At 59.7% G+C, this 16,802-nt stretch overlaps 1 protein-coding gene across 1 annotated transcript in view; it reads right to left on the bottom strand.

Moving 5' to 3' along the window:
* The window catches only part of LRRC37B (leucine rich repeat containing 37B), a 28,773-nt gene extending 13,335 nt beyond the window's left edge, over positions 1-15,438 (bottom strand). Inside the window, exons 1-5 of the mRNA XM_064174378.1 lie at positions 15,290-15,438; positions 13,167-13,238; positions 5,225-5,296; positions 3,350-3,430; positions 709-780 (exon numbers count right to left, since the gene is read on the bottom strand). Of these exons, the coding sequence (XP_064030448.1) occupies positions 709-780; positions 3,350-3,430; positions 5,225-5,296; positions 13,167-13,238; positions 15,290-15,438 (446 nt within the window). The remainder of the gene's footprint in view (positions 1-708; positions 781-3,349; positions 3,431-5,224; positions 5,297-13,166; positions 13,239-15,289) is intronic.
* Positions 15,439-16,802: the final 1,364 nt, after the last annotated feature.

The following is a 16,802-nucleotide window of genomic DNA, read 5'->3' as shown; positions in this document are numbered from 1 at the left end:
TAGGAGGAGCCTGTGGAGAAGGAGCTGAGAGTGCTGGGGGACAAGAAGTTATCCATGGGATGCAGCAATGTGCCCTCATGGCCAATAAGGCCAATAGGCTCTGTGATGCCAATGTGGGCAGCAGGTCAAGGGAGGTTCTCCTTTCCCTCTACTCTGCCCTAGGAAGGGCACATCTGGAGTCCTGGGACCAGTTCTGGGCTCCTCAGTTCCACAGAGACAGAGAACTGCTGCAGAGAGTCCAGGGCAGGCTGCAAAGGTGCTGAGGGGCCTGGAGCAGCTCTGAGAGCAGCAAAGGCTGAGCCCTGGGGCTGAGAGCCTGCACAAGAGCAGCCCCAGAGGGCAGCTGAGCAGTGCTCAGCAAGAGCTAAAGGTTGAGGGGCAAGAGGATGAGGCCAGACTCTGCTCAGTGGTGCCCAGGGACAGCACAAGGGGCAGTGAGCACAAACTGGAACCCAGGAGGCTCTACCTGAAGATGAGGAGAAACTTCTCCAGAGAAGACTCCACAACCTCTCTGGGCAGCCTGGAGAGGTTGTGGAGTCTTCTCTGGAGAGCTTCCAAACTCTCCCAGGCCATTGTGCCCCTGGGCAAGCTGCTGTGGGTGCCCTGCTTTGGCAGGGGGGGTTGGACTGGATGAGCTCCAGAGGTCCCTTCCAGCCTCCCCACGCTGGGATTCTGTGGTTGCTGCAGTGCAAAGGAGTCAATACTCACAGGTACTTGAGGGAGGGCAGGCTGAAGAAGGATGTGTCAGCAATGACAGTCAGGGGGTTATGGCTTAGGACCCTGAAAAGAAACCAATGTGCCACTGTGAGCTGGTGAGGGGAAGGACAGGAGCAGGGAGGGGTGGGGGTGGCTCTGTTCCCTCTGTCCTTTTACACCCTCAGAGCCAGGAGCTTGCAAAGCCACCAGCAGCTGGCCCCAGGCAGCAGGCACTGGAGAAGTGGGAGGTGACAGAAACACTTCATGGGGAGTTAAAGCCCCCTGAGGTCCTTGGGCTGAACAAACAGAGCTGGCTCCAAGTGAGTTTCCACTAGATCATTCCAAAGGATTTCTGTGATCAAGGAGCTCCTCCTCTTTGCCAGCCTCCCCATTTCTAGCCTTTGAAGGCCAGAGGGGCCCAAGGAGAGCTGTGCCTGCTGGATCTGCTGCAGCATCATTCTGCAGTCCCCTTCCCAACCTCCCCTCTGCTGCGCAAGAGCTCGCTGGGGGCCAAGGATCCAGCAGGCTTTTATGGATGGCAGATGTGGATTTGGCTGCACAAGTTTCCACTCCAAACCTCCCCAAAGAAATGTTGCTTTCAAGTGGAGAGAACAAACCTAGGAAATTTCAGCCTGGAGATAAAAAAGAAATGGGCTGAGTGCTGCGGGTGTGAGGAAGGGGCTGGGGAGGAAGGCTGGAGGGAGGAGCAGATGCTGAAGTGCTGATGCACCAAACCACAGCAGGTCCTGATTAGCTTCCCAGCTAAACCAGAGCTGAAGCCCAGAAGTGCCTCCTCTGGAGAGCACAGCAGCCCTTTCCCTCCCCTCCTGCTCTCTCTGCCTTTGATGTCAGCTTGCAGCTTTACTTTCCACCTTTTCTGCCGTTCCCACTGCCCATAAATTATTCCTGCCCTGCTGCATCCAGCCAGGCAAAGCTCCTGGCCTCATCCTGAGGGATCTGTCCCTCATAATGGATCCTGGCACCTTCTTTGGTGTGTGCTGGGAGCTGCACTGCACTGCTCAGGGTAGCAGAGACCACTGTGGCCTTCTCCTTAGGTGTCTGAAGCCTTGGTGGGCAGAGCATCCTCACCTCCCACCTACTGCAGCTCCAGATGGAATCAATGATCCATGGAAGGATGGAACTGACTACAAAGCATGGCAGCCCATTCCAATGCCAATCACTCTCTCTGACAACAACTTCCTCCTAACATCCAGCCTAGACCTGCCCTGGCACAGCTTCAGGCTGTGTCCCCTTTGTTCTGTCCCTGGCTGCCTGGCAGCAGAGCCCAACCCCACCTGGCTACAGCCTCCTTGCAGGCAGCAATGAGCTCTGCCCTGAGCCTCCTCTGCTGCAGGCTGCAGCCCCCCAGCTCCCTGGGGAATGCCACATGGACACTGCTGAGACACCAGGAGGAGCTGGAAATGTCAGGGGGAAACAGAGAGTCACAGAATGGTTTAGAGTGGAAGGGACCTCAAAGATCACCCAGAGCCCTCCCCCCTCCCCCCCGCCATAGGCAGGGACACCTCCTGCTAGAGCATCCTGCAGTGCCTTCCCCAAAGCATCCCTCTGGGGCACTGTGGGGACCATCCCCACCCGTGGCAGGAGCAGGCACTGCTCCTGGCCTGCTGGAGCTGACTGTAGCCTGATGATTGGTGAAGGAGGCAGAGGGAGGGATGGTCCCCAGGGTGGGGCTCTGGCATTTCATCCATGGAAGCTCTGGCGACCCCCAGCTCTGCCTGCTGAGCTGCGTTCCCCTGGACCTGGTCTGTGTGGCTCTGGTGCTGCTCATGGCCTTGGCCCAGAGGAAATGATTGAAAGTCATCGAATCACAGGGGCTGGGTGGGAAGGGACCCCCAAAGCTCATCCAGTCTTACCCCTGCAAGCCAGCAGGGACATCCCCAGCCAGAGCAGGCTGCTCACAGCCCCACACAGCCTCCCCTGCACTGCTGCCAGCCATGGGCAGCTCCCAGCTCTCTGGGCAGCCTGGCACAGGCTCTCCCCACCCTCACTGCCAAACATTTCTCCCTTCTCTCCACTCTCAAGCTCCTCTCTCACCTTCCAACCATCCCCCCTTGGCCTGGCCCAGCAGCTCCTGCTCACAGCTCTGTCCCCAGCTCTCTGCTGGGCCCTTCCAGCACTCCAAGGCCACCAGAAGGTCTCCCTGCAGCCTTCTCTCCTGCAGCCTGCCCAAGCCCAACTCTCCCAGCCTGGCATCACAGCAGAGCCCTGCCAGCACTGTTGTGGCCTCCTCTGGCCCTGTTCCAACCATCCCCCCTTGGCCTGACCCAACAGGCCCTGGTGTGAGGGTGCTGGAGGTCTGGAGCAGGCTGCCCAGAGAGGTGATGGAGTCTCCTTCTCTGGAAGGATTCCAATCCCCCCCTGGGCATTTTGATCCTGGGCAAGCTGCTGTGGGTGCCCTGCTTTAGCAGGGGGGTTGGACTGGAAGATCTGTTCTAGTGTGAGAGACTGGCACAGGTTGAGGGTGGTGAGAGCTTGGCACAGGTTCCCCAGGGAGGTTGTGGAGCACAGAAGCACCCAATGTGATCTTTGATCACATTGGGTGCTTCTGTGCTCCACAACCTCCCTGGAGATGTTCAGGACCTGGCACTGTGCAGCTCTGCTCTGCTCTGCCCTTAGACCTTGTCCCACTTACAGCTTCTCTAAGAACTGCATCCCATGCCACGCCTGGAAGGTGCCATTCCAGAGCTGGGTGAGCAGATTTCCATCCAGGTTGCTGGGGAGGAAGAAGAGCACAAAGGTGAACAAGGGATAAGGAAGAGCACAGAGGTGAAAAAGGAAGAAAGAAGAGCAGAGGTGACCAAGGGAGAAAGAAGAGCACAGAGATGAAGGGGGGAGAAAGAAGAGCAGAGGTGAACAAGGGAGAAGGAAGAGCACAGAGGTGAAGGGGAGAGAAGGAAGAGCACAGAGGTGAACAAGGGAGAAGGAAGAGCACAGAGGTGAAGGGGAGAGAGAGAGAGCACAGAGGTGAAAAAGGGAGAAGGAAGAGCACAGAGGTGAAGGGGGGAGAAGGAAGAGCACAGAGGTGAACAACGGAGAAGTAAGAGCACAGAGGTGGATGGGGGAGGAGGAAGAGCACAGAGGTGAACGAGAGAAAGAAGAGCACAGAGGTGAACAAGGGAGAAGAAAGAGCACAGAGGTGAAGAGGGAAGAAAGAAGAGCACAGAGGTGAACAAGGGAGACAGCAGAGCACAGAGGTGAAAGGGGGAGAGGGAGAGCACAGAGGTGATGGGGGGAGAAAGCAGAGCACAGAGGTGCAGGGGGGAGAGGGAGAGCACAGAGGTGATGGGGGGAGAGGGAGAGCACAGAGGTGAAGGGGGGAGAAGGAAGAGCACAGAGGTGCAGTGGGGAGAAAGCAAAGCACAGAGGTGATGGGGGGGAGAAAGCAGAGCACAGAGGTGCAGGGGGAAGAAAGCAGAGCACAGAGGTGAAGGGGGAAGAAGGGAGAGCACAGAGGTGAAGGGGGGAGAAGGAAGAGCACAGAGGTGATGGGGGGAGAAAGCAGAGCACAGAGGTGATGGGGGGGAGAAAGCAAAGCACAGAGGTGCAGGGGGGAGAAAGCAGAGCACAGAGGTGACGGGGGGGGGGGAGAAGGAAAAGCACAGAGGTGATGGGGGGAGAAGGAAGAGCACAGAGGTGATGGGGGGAGAAAGCAGAGCACAGAGGTGATGGGGGGAGAAAGCAAAGCACAGAGGTGCAGGGGGAAGAAAGCAGAGCACAGAGGTGACGGGGGGGAGAAGGAAAAGCACAGAGGTGATGGGGGGAGAAGGAAGGGCACAGAGGTGAAGGGGGGAGAAAGCAGAGCACAGAGGTGATGAGGGGAGAAGGAAGAGCACAGAAGTGATGGGGGGAGAAGGAAGGGCACAGAGGTGAAGGGGGGAGAAGGAAGAGCACAGAGGTGAAGGGGGGAGAAGGAAGAGCACAGAGGTGATGGGGGGAGAAAGCAGAGCACAGAGGTGCAGGGGGAAGAAAGCAGAGCACAGAGGTGCAGGGGGAAGAAAGCAGAGCACAGAGGTGCAGGGGGAAGAAAGCAGAGCACAGAGGTGACGGGGGGGAGAAGGAAAAGCACAGAGGTGAAGGGGGGAGAAGGAAGGGCACAGAGGTGATGGGGCCTGTCCTGCAGGAAGCTGGAGCAGAGCAGTCAGGCTTTGTAGGAAGTCCCCAAACCCAAGGTAGAGCGGGGAGGAAATTGCCCTTGTCTCAGCGTTTGTTTTAACCTGCCAAGGAGAGGAAATGAAGCCCACATGTGCTGCATCTATTCCTGTCCCAGGATGCAGCAAACCCTCATGGAATGGCTTGGTTTGGCCGGGCAGGCTGGGATCCCTCATCCTGTTGTGGCTCCCCCCAGCCAATTGCATTGAGTTCTTCAACTCCTTTTGCCTTCTAGCAGGAGAAACTGAAGTCACTGAGCTAAAAATAGCCCAGGCAAGGGTTTTCTAGCACACACAGAAGGCTTCTGGACACAAACTGGCTTTGCTAAAGGCACCAGAAAGAGGCTTTTAGAACTCACAGCAGCTGCAGAAAGGGAAGTGGCTCGAAAGCAGCTTCCTCAATCACCAGGATTTGATTGTGAGACAGATCCCTGTGAAAATGAGAAGAGAAAAAACCATCATGGCATTGGCACTGTGTTGTTTGCTTCCACCTGCAGGGCTACCCTGGCACCCTTTGGGTCACCAGGGCTGAGTTCAGGTGGTGTTTGTGCCTGGCATCAGTTTGTGTGAGGTGAGACCTGTGAGAGTGCCCTGAGCAGAGCTGAATTTCATAGAATGGGATCTCAAAGCTCAGCCAGTTCCAAGCCCCCTGCCATGGGCAGGGACACTTCCCACCAGCACAGGGTGCTCAAGGACTCACCCAGCCTGGTCCTGAGCACCTCCAGGGAGGTTGTGGAGCACAGAAGCACCCAATGTGATCAAAGATCCAGAACCTCCCTGGGAAACCTGTGCCAGGGTCTCACCACTCTCAACCTGTGCCAGGGTCTCACCACCCTCTTAACAACTGCCAGCACTGAGCACTGCCAGCACTGAGCACTGCTATCACTGAGCACTGCCAGCACTGAGCACTTCCAGCACTGAGCACTGCTAGCATTGAGATCTGCCAGCACTGAGCATTGCCAGCACTGAGCACTGCTATCACTGAGCACTGCCAGCACTGAGCATTGCCAGCACTGAGCATTGCCAGCACTGAGCACTGCCAGCACTGAGCACTGCCAGCACTGAGAGATGCCAGCACTGAGCACTGCCAGCACTGAGCACTGCCAACACTGAGCACTGCTAGCACTGAGCACTGCCAACACTGAGCACTGCTAGCACTGAGCACTGCCAGCACTGAGAGATGCCAGCACTGAGAGCTGCCAGCACTGAGCACTGCCAGCACTGAGAGCTGCTAGCATTGAGCACTGCCAGCACTGAGCACTGCCAGCACTGAGAGATGCCAGCACTGAGAGCTGCCAGCACTGAGAGATGCCAGCACTGAGCACTGCTAGCATTGAGATCTGCCAGCATTGAGCACTGCCAGCACTAAGCACTGCCAGCACTGAGAGCTGCCAGCACTGAACACTGCCATCACTGAGCACTGCCAGCACTGAGCACTGCCAGCATTGAGATCTGCCAGCATTGAGCACTGCTAGCATTGAGATCTGCCAGCACTGAGCACTGCCAGCACTGAGCACTGCCAGCACTGAGCACTGCCAGCACTGAACACTGCCATCACTGAGCACTGCCAGCATTGAGATCTGCCAGCATTGAGCACTGCCAGCACTGAGCACTGCCAGCACTGAACACTGCCATCACTGAGCACTGCCAGCATTGAGATCTGCCAGCACTGAGCACTGCCAGCACTGAGCACTGCCAGCACTGAACACTGCCAGCATTGAGATCTGCCAGCATTGAGCACTGCTAGCATTGAGATCTGCCAGCACTGAGCACTGCCAGCACTGAGCACTGCCAGCACTGAGCACTGCCAGCACTGAGCACTGCCATCACTGAGCACTGCCAGCATTGAGATCTGCCAGCATTGAGCACTGCCAGCATTGAGATCTGCCAGCACTGAGCACTGCCAGCACTGAGCACTGCCAGCACTGAGCACTGCCATCACTGAGCACTGCCAGCATTGAGATCTGCCAGCACTGAGCACTGCCAGCACTGAGCACTGCCAGCACTGAACACTGCCATCACTGAGCACTGCCAGCATTGAGATCTGCCAGCATTGAGCACTGCCAGCACTGAGCACTGCCAGCACTGAACACTGCCAGCATTGAGATCTGCCAGCATTGAACACTGCTAGCATTGAGATCTGCCAGCACTGAGCACTGCCAGCACTGAGCACTGCCAGCACTGAACACTGCCAGCATTGAGATCTGCCAGCACTGAGCACTGCCAGCACTGAGCACTGCCAGCACTGAGCACTGCCAGCACTGAACACTGCCAGCATTGAGATCTGCCAGCATTGAGCACTGCCAGCATTGAGATCTGCCAGCACTGAGCACTGCCAGCACTGAGCACTGCCAGCACTGAGTACTGCCATCACTGAGCACTGCCAGCATTGAGATCTGCCAGCATTGAGCACTGCTAGCATTGAGATCTGCCAGCACTGAGCACTGCCAGCACTGAGCACTGCCAGCACTGAGCACTGCCAGCACTGAACACTGCCATCACTGAGCACTGCCAGCATTGAGATCTGCCAGCATTGAGCACTGCCAGCACTGAGCACTGCCAGCACTGAACACTGCCAGCACTGAGCACTGCCAGCATTGAGATCTGCCAGCATTGAGCACTGCCAGCACTGAGCACTGCCAGCACTGAACACTGCCAGCATTGAGATCTGCCAGCATTGAGCACTGCTAGCATTGAGATCTGCCAGCACTGAGCACTGCCAGCACTGAGCACTGCCAGCACTGAGCACTGCCATCACTGAGCACTGCCAGTATTGAGATCTGCCAGCATTGAGCACTGCCAGCATTGAGATCTGCCAGCACTGAGCACTGCCAGCACTGAGCACTGCCAGCACTGAGCACTGCCATCACTGAGCACTGCCAGCATTGAGATCTGCCAGCACTGAGCACTGCCAGCACTGAGCACTGCCAGCACTGAACACTGCCATCACTGAGCACTGCCAGCATTGAGATCTGCCAGCATTGAGCACTGCCAGCACTGAGCACTGCCAGCACTGAACACTGCCAGCATTGAGATCTGCCAGCATTGAACACTGCTAGCATTGAGATCTGCCAGCACTGAGCACTGCCAGCACTGAGCACTGCCAGCACTGAACACTGCCAGCATTGAGATCTGCCAGCACTGAGCACTGCCAGCACTGAGCACTGCCAGCACTGAGCACTGCCAGCACTGAACACTGCCAGCATTGAGATCTGCCAGCATTGAGCACTGCCAGCATTGAGATCTGCCAGCACTGAGCACTGCCAGCACTGAGCACTGCCAGCACTGAGTACTGCCATCACTGAGCACTGCCAGCATTGAGATCTGCCAGCATTGAGCACTGCCAGCACTGAGCACTGCCAGCACTGAACACTGCCAGCATTGAGATCTGCCAGCATTGAGCACTGCTAGCATTGAGATCTGCCAGCGAGCACTGCCAGCACTGAGCACTGCCAGCACTGAACACTGCCAGCATTGAGATCTGCCAGCACTGAGCACTGCCAGCACTGAGCACTGCCAGCACTGAGCACTGCCAGCACTGAACACTGCCAGCATTGAGATCTGCCAGCATTGAGCACTGCTAGCATTGAGATCTGCCAGCACTGAGCACTGCCAGCACTGAGCACTGCCAGCACTGAGCACTGCCAGCATTGAGATCTGCCAGCATTGATCACTGCTAGCATTGAGATCTGCCAGCACTGAGCACTGCCAGCACTGAGCACTGCCAGCACTGAGCACTGCCATCACTGAGCACTGCCAGCATTGAGATCTGCCAGCATTGAGCACTGCCAGCATTGAGATCTGCCAGCACTGAGCACTGCCAGCACTGAGCACTGCCAGCACTGAGCACTGCCATCACTGAGCACTGCTAGCATTGAGATCTGCCAGCACTGAGCACTGCCAGCACTGAGCACTGCTAGCACTGAACACTGCCATCACTGAGCACTGCCAGCATTGAGCACTGCTATCACTGAGCACTGCCAGCACTGAGCACTGCCAGCACTGAGCACTGCTAGCATTGAGATCTGCCAGCATTGAGCACTGCTAGCACTGAGCACTGCCAGCACTGAGCACTGCCAGCACTGAGAGATGCCAGAATTGAGCACTGCCAGCACTGAGCACTGCCAGCACTGAGCACTGCCAGCACTGAGCACTGCCAGCACTGAACACTGCCAGCATTGAGCACTGCCAGCACTGAGCACTGCCAGCACTGAGCACTGCCAGCATTGAGATCTGCCAGCACTGAGCACTGCTAGCACTGAGCACTGCCAGCATTGAGATCTGCCAGCACTGAGCACTGCTAGCACTGAGTGCTGCCAGCTCAGCCCCAGCCCTGTCCCGGGCTGAGCCCCAGCAGTGTGGGCAGCAGGGCAGGGAGGGGATTCTGCCCCTCTGCTGTGCTCTGCTGAGTCCCCTCCTTTAGGCTGGGGCAGCTCTGGACCCCTCAGTCCCTTCCTCCTACGCCACAAATGCTGAAAGAGTTACATTAGAGACCCTCTTAGAGCTGCAGGTGGCAAAAGCACACAGGGAGGCTGTGACCCCAACTGCATCCTCCTGCACAGATCTGCTGTGAGGGCCCTGGAGGTGCTCAGGTGCTGCAGCATGCACCTGGCCTGGCTTTTGAAGGCAAAAAGTTCCTTGTCTCAGCCTGGCTTAGCTGCCTGGGCTTGTTCTCCAGCAGAGAAACAGTCCTGGGGGGGTGATTCATCCCCAACCCAGACAGGCTCCTGGGAAGTGTCTGTTCCTCTCCATGGAAAACAGCAGCCTGGACAATTAGCTTAGTGCTAGGCAGTGATTAGGCATCTAAAATTAGAGGAGATGAAGGCACAAAGTTTCCTCTGAAGATGACCTTGCTGCTGGAGAGGGTGTTCAGGGAGAGCAGTGTGGAGTCACAGCAGGTCTGGACCTCCCAGGGAGGCAGGCAGGGAGGGAGAGCTGTGCATGGGCACAGGAGGCCTTGGGGGAGCTGCCAGCCTTGTGCAAAGGGAATGTGGCTGGAAGCCTCTTTCTGCCCAGCCTGAGTCCTTTGTCCTGCACCCCACATCCTGCAGATCCTGCTTTCTGCTCCTAAGCTCTTGGATCCTTCTTTTCCACCACGTAGGGCACGTGGACCTGCTTCAAAAGGCAGAGAACAGGGAGCTAGGCTGGGTGGTGGAGCCCAGCACTGCCACCACTTCCTTTTCCACCGTTCCCCAGCACTGACACAAGGCTTGGATGCAGCCCAGGGGCTGCCTGAATCATAGAATCATAGAATCATGGAATCATAGAATCAGGCAGGTTGGAAGAGACCTCCAACATCATCCAGCCCAACCTAGCACCCAGCCCTAGCCAGTCAACCAGACCATGGCACTCAGTGCCCCAGCCAGGCTTGGCTTCAACACCTCCAGCCACAGCCACTCCACCACCTCCCTGGGCAGCCCATTCCAGTGCCAATCACTCTCTCTGACAACAACTTCCTAACAACATCCAGCCTAGACCTGCCCTGGCACAACTTGAGACTGTGTCCCCTTGTTCTATTGCTGGTTGCCTGGGAGAAGAGCCCAACCCCAGCTGGCTACAGCCTCCCTGCAGGCAGCTGCAGGCAGCAATCAGCTCTGCCCTGAGCCTCCTCTGCTGCAGGCTGCACCCCCCCAGCTCCCTCAGCCTCTCCTCACAGGGATCTGCTCCAGGCCCCTCCCCAGCCTTGCTGCCCTTCTCTCAACACCTTCCAGCACCTCAACATCTCTCTTCAACTCAGGAGCCCAGACCTGGACACAGCACTCCAGGGGTGGCCTGAGCAGTGCTGAGCACAGGGGCAGAAGAACCTCCCTTGTCCTGCTGCCCACACTGCTCCTGAGCCAGCCCAGGATGCCATTGGCTCTGCTGCCCATCTGGGCACTGCTGCCTCATCTTCAGCTACTCTCTATCAGTACCTCCAGGTCCCTTTCCTCCTGCCTGCTCTCAGCCACTCTGGCCCCAGCCTGCAGTGCTGCTTGGGGTTGTTGTGGCCAAAGTGCAGAACCCTGCCCTTGGCCTTGTTCAATCTCATCCCCTTGGCCTCTGCCCACCCATGCAGTCTGGCCAGGTCCCTCTGCAGGGCTCTGCTACCTTCCAAGAGATCAACAGAAGCAGCTCCAGAAGGACCAAGCCCACCCCTGGGCATGGATCCTTCCAAGGCAACACACAGCTGGAAGACACAACCCCCCCTTGCTGTGGGGAAAAAGCAAGCAGGTAAAGGTCACACTCAGCAAATGGCTCTGGTGCTTGAGCTGAGCAACTCTGCAGGGGCTTGGGGGAGACTCAGAATCACAGAATCATCCAGGTTGGAAAAGGCCTCCAAGCTCATCCAGTCCAACCTTCAACCCAACCCCACCATGGCCACAGAGTTCTTGGACACGTCCAGGGCATGGGGACTCCACCACCTTCCTGGGCAGTCTGTGCCCATCTCTGACCACTCTTGCAGTGAAGAAATCCTTGCTCATGTCCAGCCTAAGCCTCCCCTGGTGCAGCTTGAGGCCATTTCCTCTTGCCCTGTTGTTAGTTACTGGAGAGAAGAGCCCAACCTCCACCTCACTACAACTTCTCCCTGTCCTTATTTCAGCTCCCTAATGACAGAGGAGTGGGACCCAAACCATGACCCTCAGGACACCCAGGCCAGGCTGTCCCCTGCTAGCAGCTTGTTGGCACAAGCAGTTGCTTTGCCCTTTGGCATGAGCTCTGTGCTGTCACTGTTCCTGCATCTCCTCTGGGGCTCAGGTCCTTGGGCACTAAAGCTCTGAGCCTCCAAGATTTCTTTCTGCCTCTCAGCCTTCAAGATGAGAACAGGGAGCAAGAGAGCAGCCAAGCAGAGAACAAGCACCAGGGCCAGACTTTGCTGCTCTTGTTTCACACTTCCTCTGCCTGCACCACACAGGAAACCCCAACACATGTAGAAACCTGAACTTTGAGGAGGGGAAAAAACCCAACTCAGATGCTCCTCTGCTGCCTTCCAGATGGTGTCAGAGACAGAGGGCTTGGGGCCACATCAGGTGATGCTGTGTGGACACAGAGGCAAGCTTGTTTCTCCTCCAAGGAGAGGAGGGACACAGCCAGACACAGCCCTGAGCAACCTCACTGAGTCTTTTCTAGCAGCAATCCTGTCCTGGCTTTGAGCTTAGTCCTGTTCACAGCTGGGAGGTCAGGTAAGGACCTCCCAACCTCAGCCCATGTGGGATTTCAGCAGAGGAAGGGGCAGTGCAGGCTCCTCTCTGCCCAGCTGGGATGACAACCTGAGAGGCCACCTCAGGATGAGCAACACAAGGCTCTGCCTCCACCACGATGGAGGCTTTCTCACCTCACCCCCAGCAGAAGCCAGGTTTTGGCCTTGCTTTAGGTGTCTCTCACCCCCAAAACAGTGATCCTCAGAGAAACAGAGGCAGGGGAAACCTCCCAGGGCATGGAAAGGTCATAGTCAGCTTGGGCTTATAGAATCATAGAATCAACCAGGTTGGAAGAGAGCTCCAAGCTCAGCCAGTCCAGCCTGGCACCCAGCCCTAGCCAAGCACCCAGACCATGGCACTAAGTGCCTCAGCCAGGCTTGGCTGCAACACCTCCAGCCACAGCCACTCCACCACCTCCCTGGGCAGCCCATTCCAGTGCCAATCACTCTCTCTGCCAACAACTTCCTAACAACATCCAGCCTCAACCTGCCCTGCCACAGCTTCAGGCTCTGTCCCCTTCTTCTGTTGCTGGCTGCCTGGCAGCAGAGCCCAACCCCACCTGGCTACAGCCTCCCTGCAGGCAGCTGCAGGCAGCAATCAGCTCTGCCCTGAGCCTCCTCTGCTGCAGGCTGCACCCCCCCAGCTCCCTCAGCCTCTCCTCACAGGGCTGTGCTCCAGGCCCCTCCCCAGCCTTGCTGCCCTTCTCTCAACACCTTCCAGCACCTCAGCATCTCTCTTAATTCAGGAGCCCAGAACTGGACACAGCACTCAAGCTGTGGCCTGACCTGTACTGAGTACAGGGGCAGAAGAACCTCCCTTGTCCTGCTGCCCACACTGCTCCTGAGCCAGCCCAGGATGCCATTGGCTCTGCTGCCCACCTGGGCACACTGCTGGCTTGACTAGAAGTGATTGACTGCTCCATGGGAAGGGGAAACAGCCTCCTCCTCTGGGTGGGATCTGGGGAAATAAAAGCAGCATCCAGCCCTGCTGGGGAATCTCCCACTGCTGCAGCACCACAACCCCCTGCCCTGCTCCCACCCTCAGGAGTGAAGGACACTCAGAGCAGGGGCCCAGGGGGAGGTGAGGCAGCAGCCCAGCACGGCGGGCAGGAGGTGGTACCCACAGGTGCTTCAGCAGGAGCAGGCCCTCCAGAGAATGTCTCTTCACTGCCTGCAGATCGTTGTCCTGCAGGACTCTGCAATCAGAGAATCACAGAATCAACCAGGCTGGAAGAGAGCTCCAAGCTCAGCCAGCCCAACCTAGCACCCAGCTCTAGCCAGTCAACCAGACCATGGCACTAAGTGCCCCAGCCAGGCTTGGCTGCAACACCTCCAGCCACAGCCACTCCACCACCTCCCTGGGCAGCCCATTCCAATGCCAATCACTCTCTCTGACAACAACTTCCTCCTAACATCCAGCCTAGACCTGCCCTGGCACAGCTTCAGGCTGTGTCCCCTTTGTTCTGTCCCTGGCTGCCTGGCAGCAGAGCCCAACCCCACCTGGCTACAGCCTCCCTGCAGGCAGCAATGAGCTCTGCCCTGAGCCTCCTCTGCTGCAGGCTGCACCCCCCCAGCTCCCTGGGGAATGCCACATGGACACTGCTGAGACACCAGGAGGAGCTGGAAATGTCAGGGGGAAACAGAGAGTCACAGAATGGTTTAGGGTGGAAGGGACCTCAAAGATCACCCAGAGCCCTCCCCCCTCCCCCCCGCCATAGGCAGGGACACCTCCTGCTAGAGCATCCTGCAGTGCCTTCCCCAAAGCATCCCTCTGGGGCACTGTGGGGACCGTCCCCACCCGTGGCAGGAGCAGGCACTGCTCCTGGCCTGCTGGAGCTGACTGTAGCCTGATGATTGGTGAAGGAGGCAGAGGGAGGGATGGTCCCCAGGGTGGGGCTCTGGCATTTCATCCATGGAAGCCCTGGCGACCCCCAGCTCTGCCTGCTGAGCTGCGTTCCCCTGGACCTGGTCTGTGTGGCTCTGGTGCTGCTCATGGCCTTGGCCCAGAGGAAATGATTGAAAGTCATCGAATCACAGGGGCTGGGTGGGAAGGGACCCCCAAAGCTCATCCAGTCTTACCCCTGCAAGCCAGCAGGGACATCCCCACCCAGGGCAGGATGCTCACAGCCCCACACAGCCTGCCCTGCACTGCTGCCAGCCATGGGCAGCTCCCAGCTCTCTGGGCAGCCTGGCACAGGCTCTCCCCACCCTCACTGCCAAACATTTCTCCCTTCTCTCCACTCTCAAGCTCCTCTCTCACCTTCCAACCATCCCCCCTTGGCCTGGCCCAGCAGTTCCTGCTCACAGCTCTGTGCCCAGCTCTCTGCTGGGCCCTTCCAGCACTCCAAGGCCACCAGAAGGTCTCCCTGCAGCCTTCTCTCCTGCAGCCTGCCCCAGCCCAACTCTCCCAGCCTGGCCTCACAGCAGAGCCCTGCCAGCCCTGCCAGCATCTTCATGCCCCTTCTCTGGCGCCAGCCTCAGCTCACTGCTGCAGGACACTTACAAGGTCTCAGCCCAGAGGTGTCCCCTCCACGCTCGTCCTTCCGCGGCAGAACCTGAGCCGCCGCTGGCATTGCTGCAAAGAAACGCAGGGCTCAGCACCGCCCGGCTCAGCACCCAGCTCAGCCCTGCCCGGCTCAGCACCGCCCGGCTCAGCCCTGCCCGGCTCAGCCCTGCCCGGCTCAGCCCTGCCCGGCTCAGCCCTGCCCGGCTCAGCACCGCCCGGCTCAGCACCGCCCGGCTCAGCCCTGCCCGGCTCAGCCCTGCCCGGCTCAGCCCTGCCCGGCTCAGCCCTGCCCGGCTCAGCACCGCCCGGCTCAGCACCGCCCGGCTCAGCACCCAGCTCAGCCCTGCCCGGCTCAGCCCTGCCCGGCTCAGCACCGCCCGGCTCAGCACCGCCCGGCTCAGCACCGCCCGGCTCAGCACCCAGCTCAGCCCTGCCCGGCTCAGCACCGCCCGGCTCAGCCCTGCCCGGCTCAGCCCTGCCCGGCTCAGCCCTGCCCGGCTCAGCACCGCCCGGCTCAGCACCGCCCGGCTCAGCACCCAGCTCAGCCCTGCCCGGCTCAGCCCTGCCCAGCTCAGCACCGCCCGGCTCAGCACCGCCCGGCTCAGCACCGCCCGGCTCAGCCCTGCCCGGCTCAACCCTGCCCGGCTCAGCCCTGCCGCTCCGCAGCCCCCGGACTGTCCCGGGTGGCACAGGGCCGGCAAACCCAGGAGGGCAGGCGGCGGGGCCGGGCAGGGCACTCACAGGGCGGGCAGCGCCCGGCTGCAGTCCAGCAGCCGCCGGTGGCAGCGGCACAGGGGAGGGCAGCGCCCGCGGGGCCGGGCCGGGATGGGCACCGCCGCCAGCAGCAGCAGGGCCAGGAGCAGCGCCCGGGAGGGCCGGGGCTGGCCCATGGCGGAGCGGGCAACGGCGGCGGTGCGGGGCTGGGGCCGGTGCGGGGCTCGAGCTGGTGTGGGACTGGAGCCAGTACCGGGCTGGGAACAGTGCGAGGCTGGGACGGGTGTGAGGCTGGGACGGGTGTGAGGCTGGGACGGGTGTGAGGGTGGGACGGGTGTGAGGGTGGGACGGGTGTGAGGCTGGGACGGGTGTGAGGCTGGGGCGGGTGTGAGGCTGGGACGGGTGTGAGGCTGGGACGGGTGTGAGGGTGGGACGGGTGTGAGGCTGGGGCGGGTGTGAGGCTGGGGCGGGTGTGAGGCTGGGACGGGTATGAGGCTGGGGCGGGTGTGAGGCTGGGACGGGTGTGAGGCTGGGACGGGTGTGAGGGTGGGACGGGTATGAGGCTGGGACGGGTGTGAGGCTGGGACGGGTATGAGGCTGGGGCGGGTGTGAGGCTGGGGCGGGTGTGAGGCTGGGACGGGTGTGAGGCTGGGACGGGTGTGAGGCTGGGGCGGGTGTGAGGCTGGGGCGGGTGTGAGGCTGGGACGGGTGTGAGGGTGGGACGGGTATGAGGCTGGGGCGGGTGTGAGGCTGGGGCGGGTGTGAGGCTGGGACGGGTATGAGGCTGGGCGGGTGTGAGGGTGGGGCGGGTGTGAGGGTGGGATGGGTGTGAGGGTGGGATGGGTGTGAGGCTGGGGCGGGTGTGAGGGTGGGATGGGTGTGAGGGTGGGATGGGTGTGAGGGTGGGATGGGTGTGAGGCTGGGGTGGGTGTGAGGCTGGGACGGGTGTGAGGCTGGGACGGGTGTGAGGTTGGGACGGGTGTGAGGCTGGGACGGGTATGAGGCTGGGGCGGGTGTGAGGCTGGGGCGGGTGTGAGGCTGGGACGGGTGTGAGGCTGGGACGGGTATGAGGCTGGGGCGGGTGTGAGGCTGGGGCGGGTGTGAGGCTGGGATGGGTGTGAGGCTGGGATGGGTGTGAGGCTGGGACCAGTGTGAGGCTGGGATGGGTGCGAGGCTGGGGGTCGAGTGGGCACGGGGTGGTGCGGGTCTGGGCTCAGGGCGGGCTGGGGCTGCGGCAGCCCTGTCTGAGAACAGAGAATATGGTGTGGAATATAAAGAGCTGAGATGGGAATGAGTGGGGCTGGAGGAGGCCACAGCAGTGCTGGCAGGGCTGGCAGGGCTCTGCTGTGAGGCCAGGCTGGGAGAGTTGGGCTTGGGCAGGCTGCAGGAGAGAAGGCTGCAGGGAGACCTTGTGGTGGCCTTGGAGTGCTGGAAGGGCCCAGCAGAGAGCTGGGGACAGAGCTGTGAGCAGGAGCTGCTGGGCCAGGCCAAGGGGGGGTGGTTGGAAGGTGAGAGAGGAGCTTGAGAGTGGAGAGAAGGG

This window comes from Pogoniulus pusillus, chromosome 40, assembly GCF_015220805.1.
Source record: "Pogoniulus pusillus isolate bPogPus1 chromosome 40, bPogPus1.pri, whole genome shotgun sequence".
Classification (NCBI taxonomy): domain Eukaryota; kingdom Metazoa; phylum Chordata; class Aves; order Piciformes; family Lybiidae; genus Pogoniulus; species Pogoniulus pusillus.
This window is presented reverse-complemented; position numbering and strand designations above follow the sequence as displayed.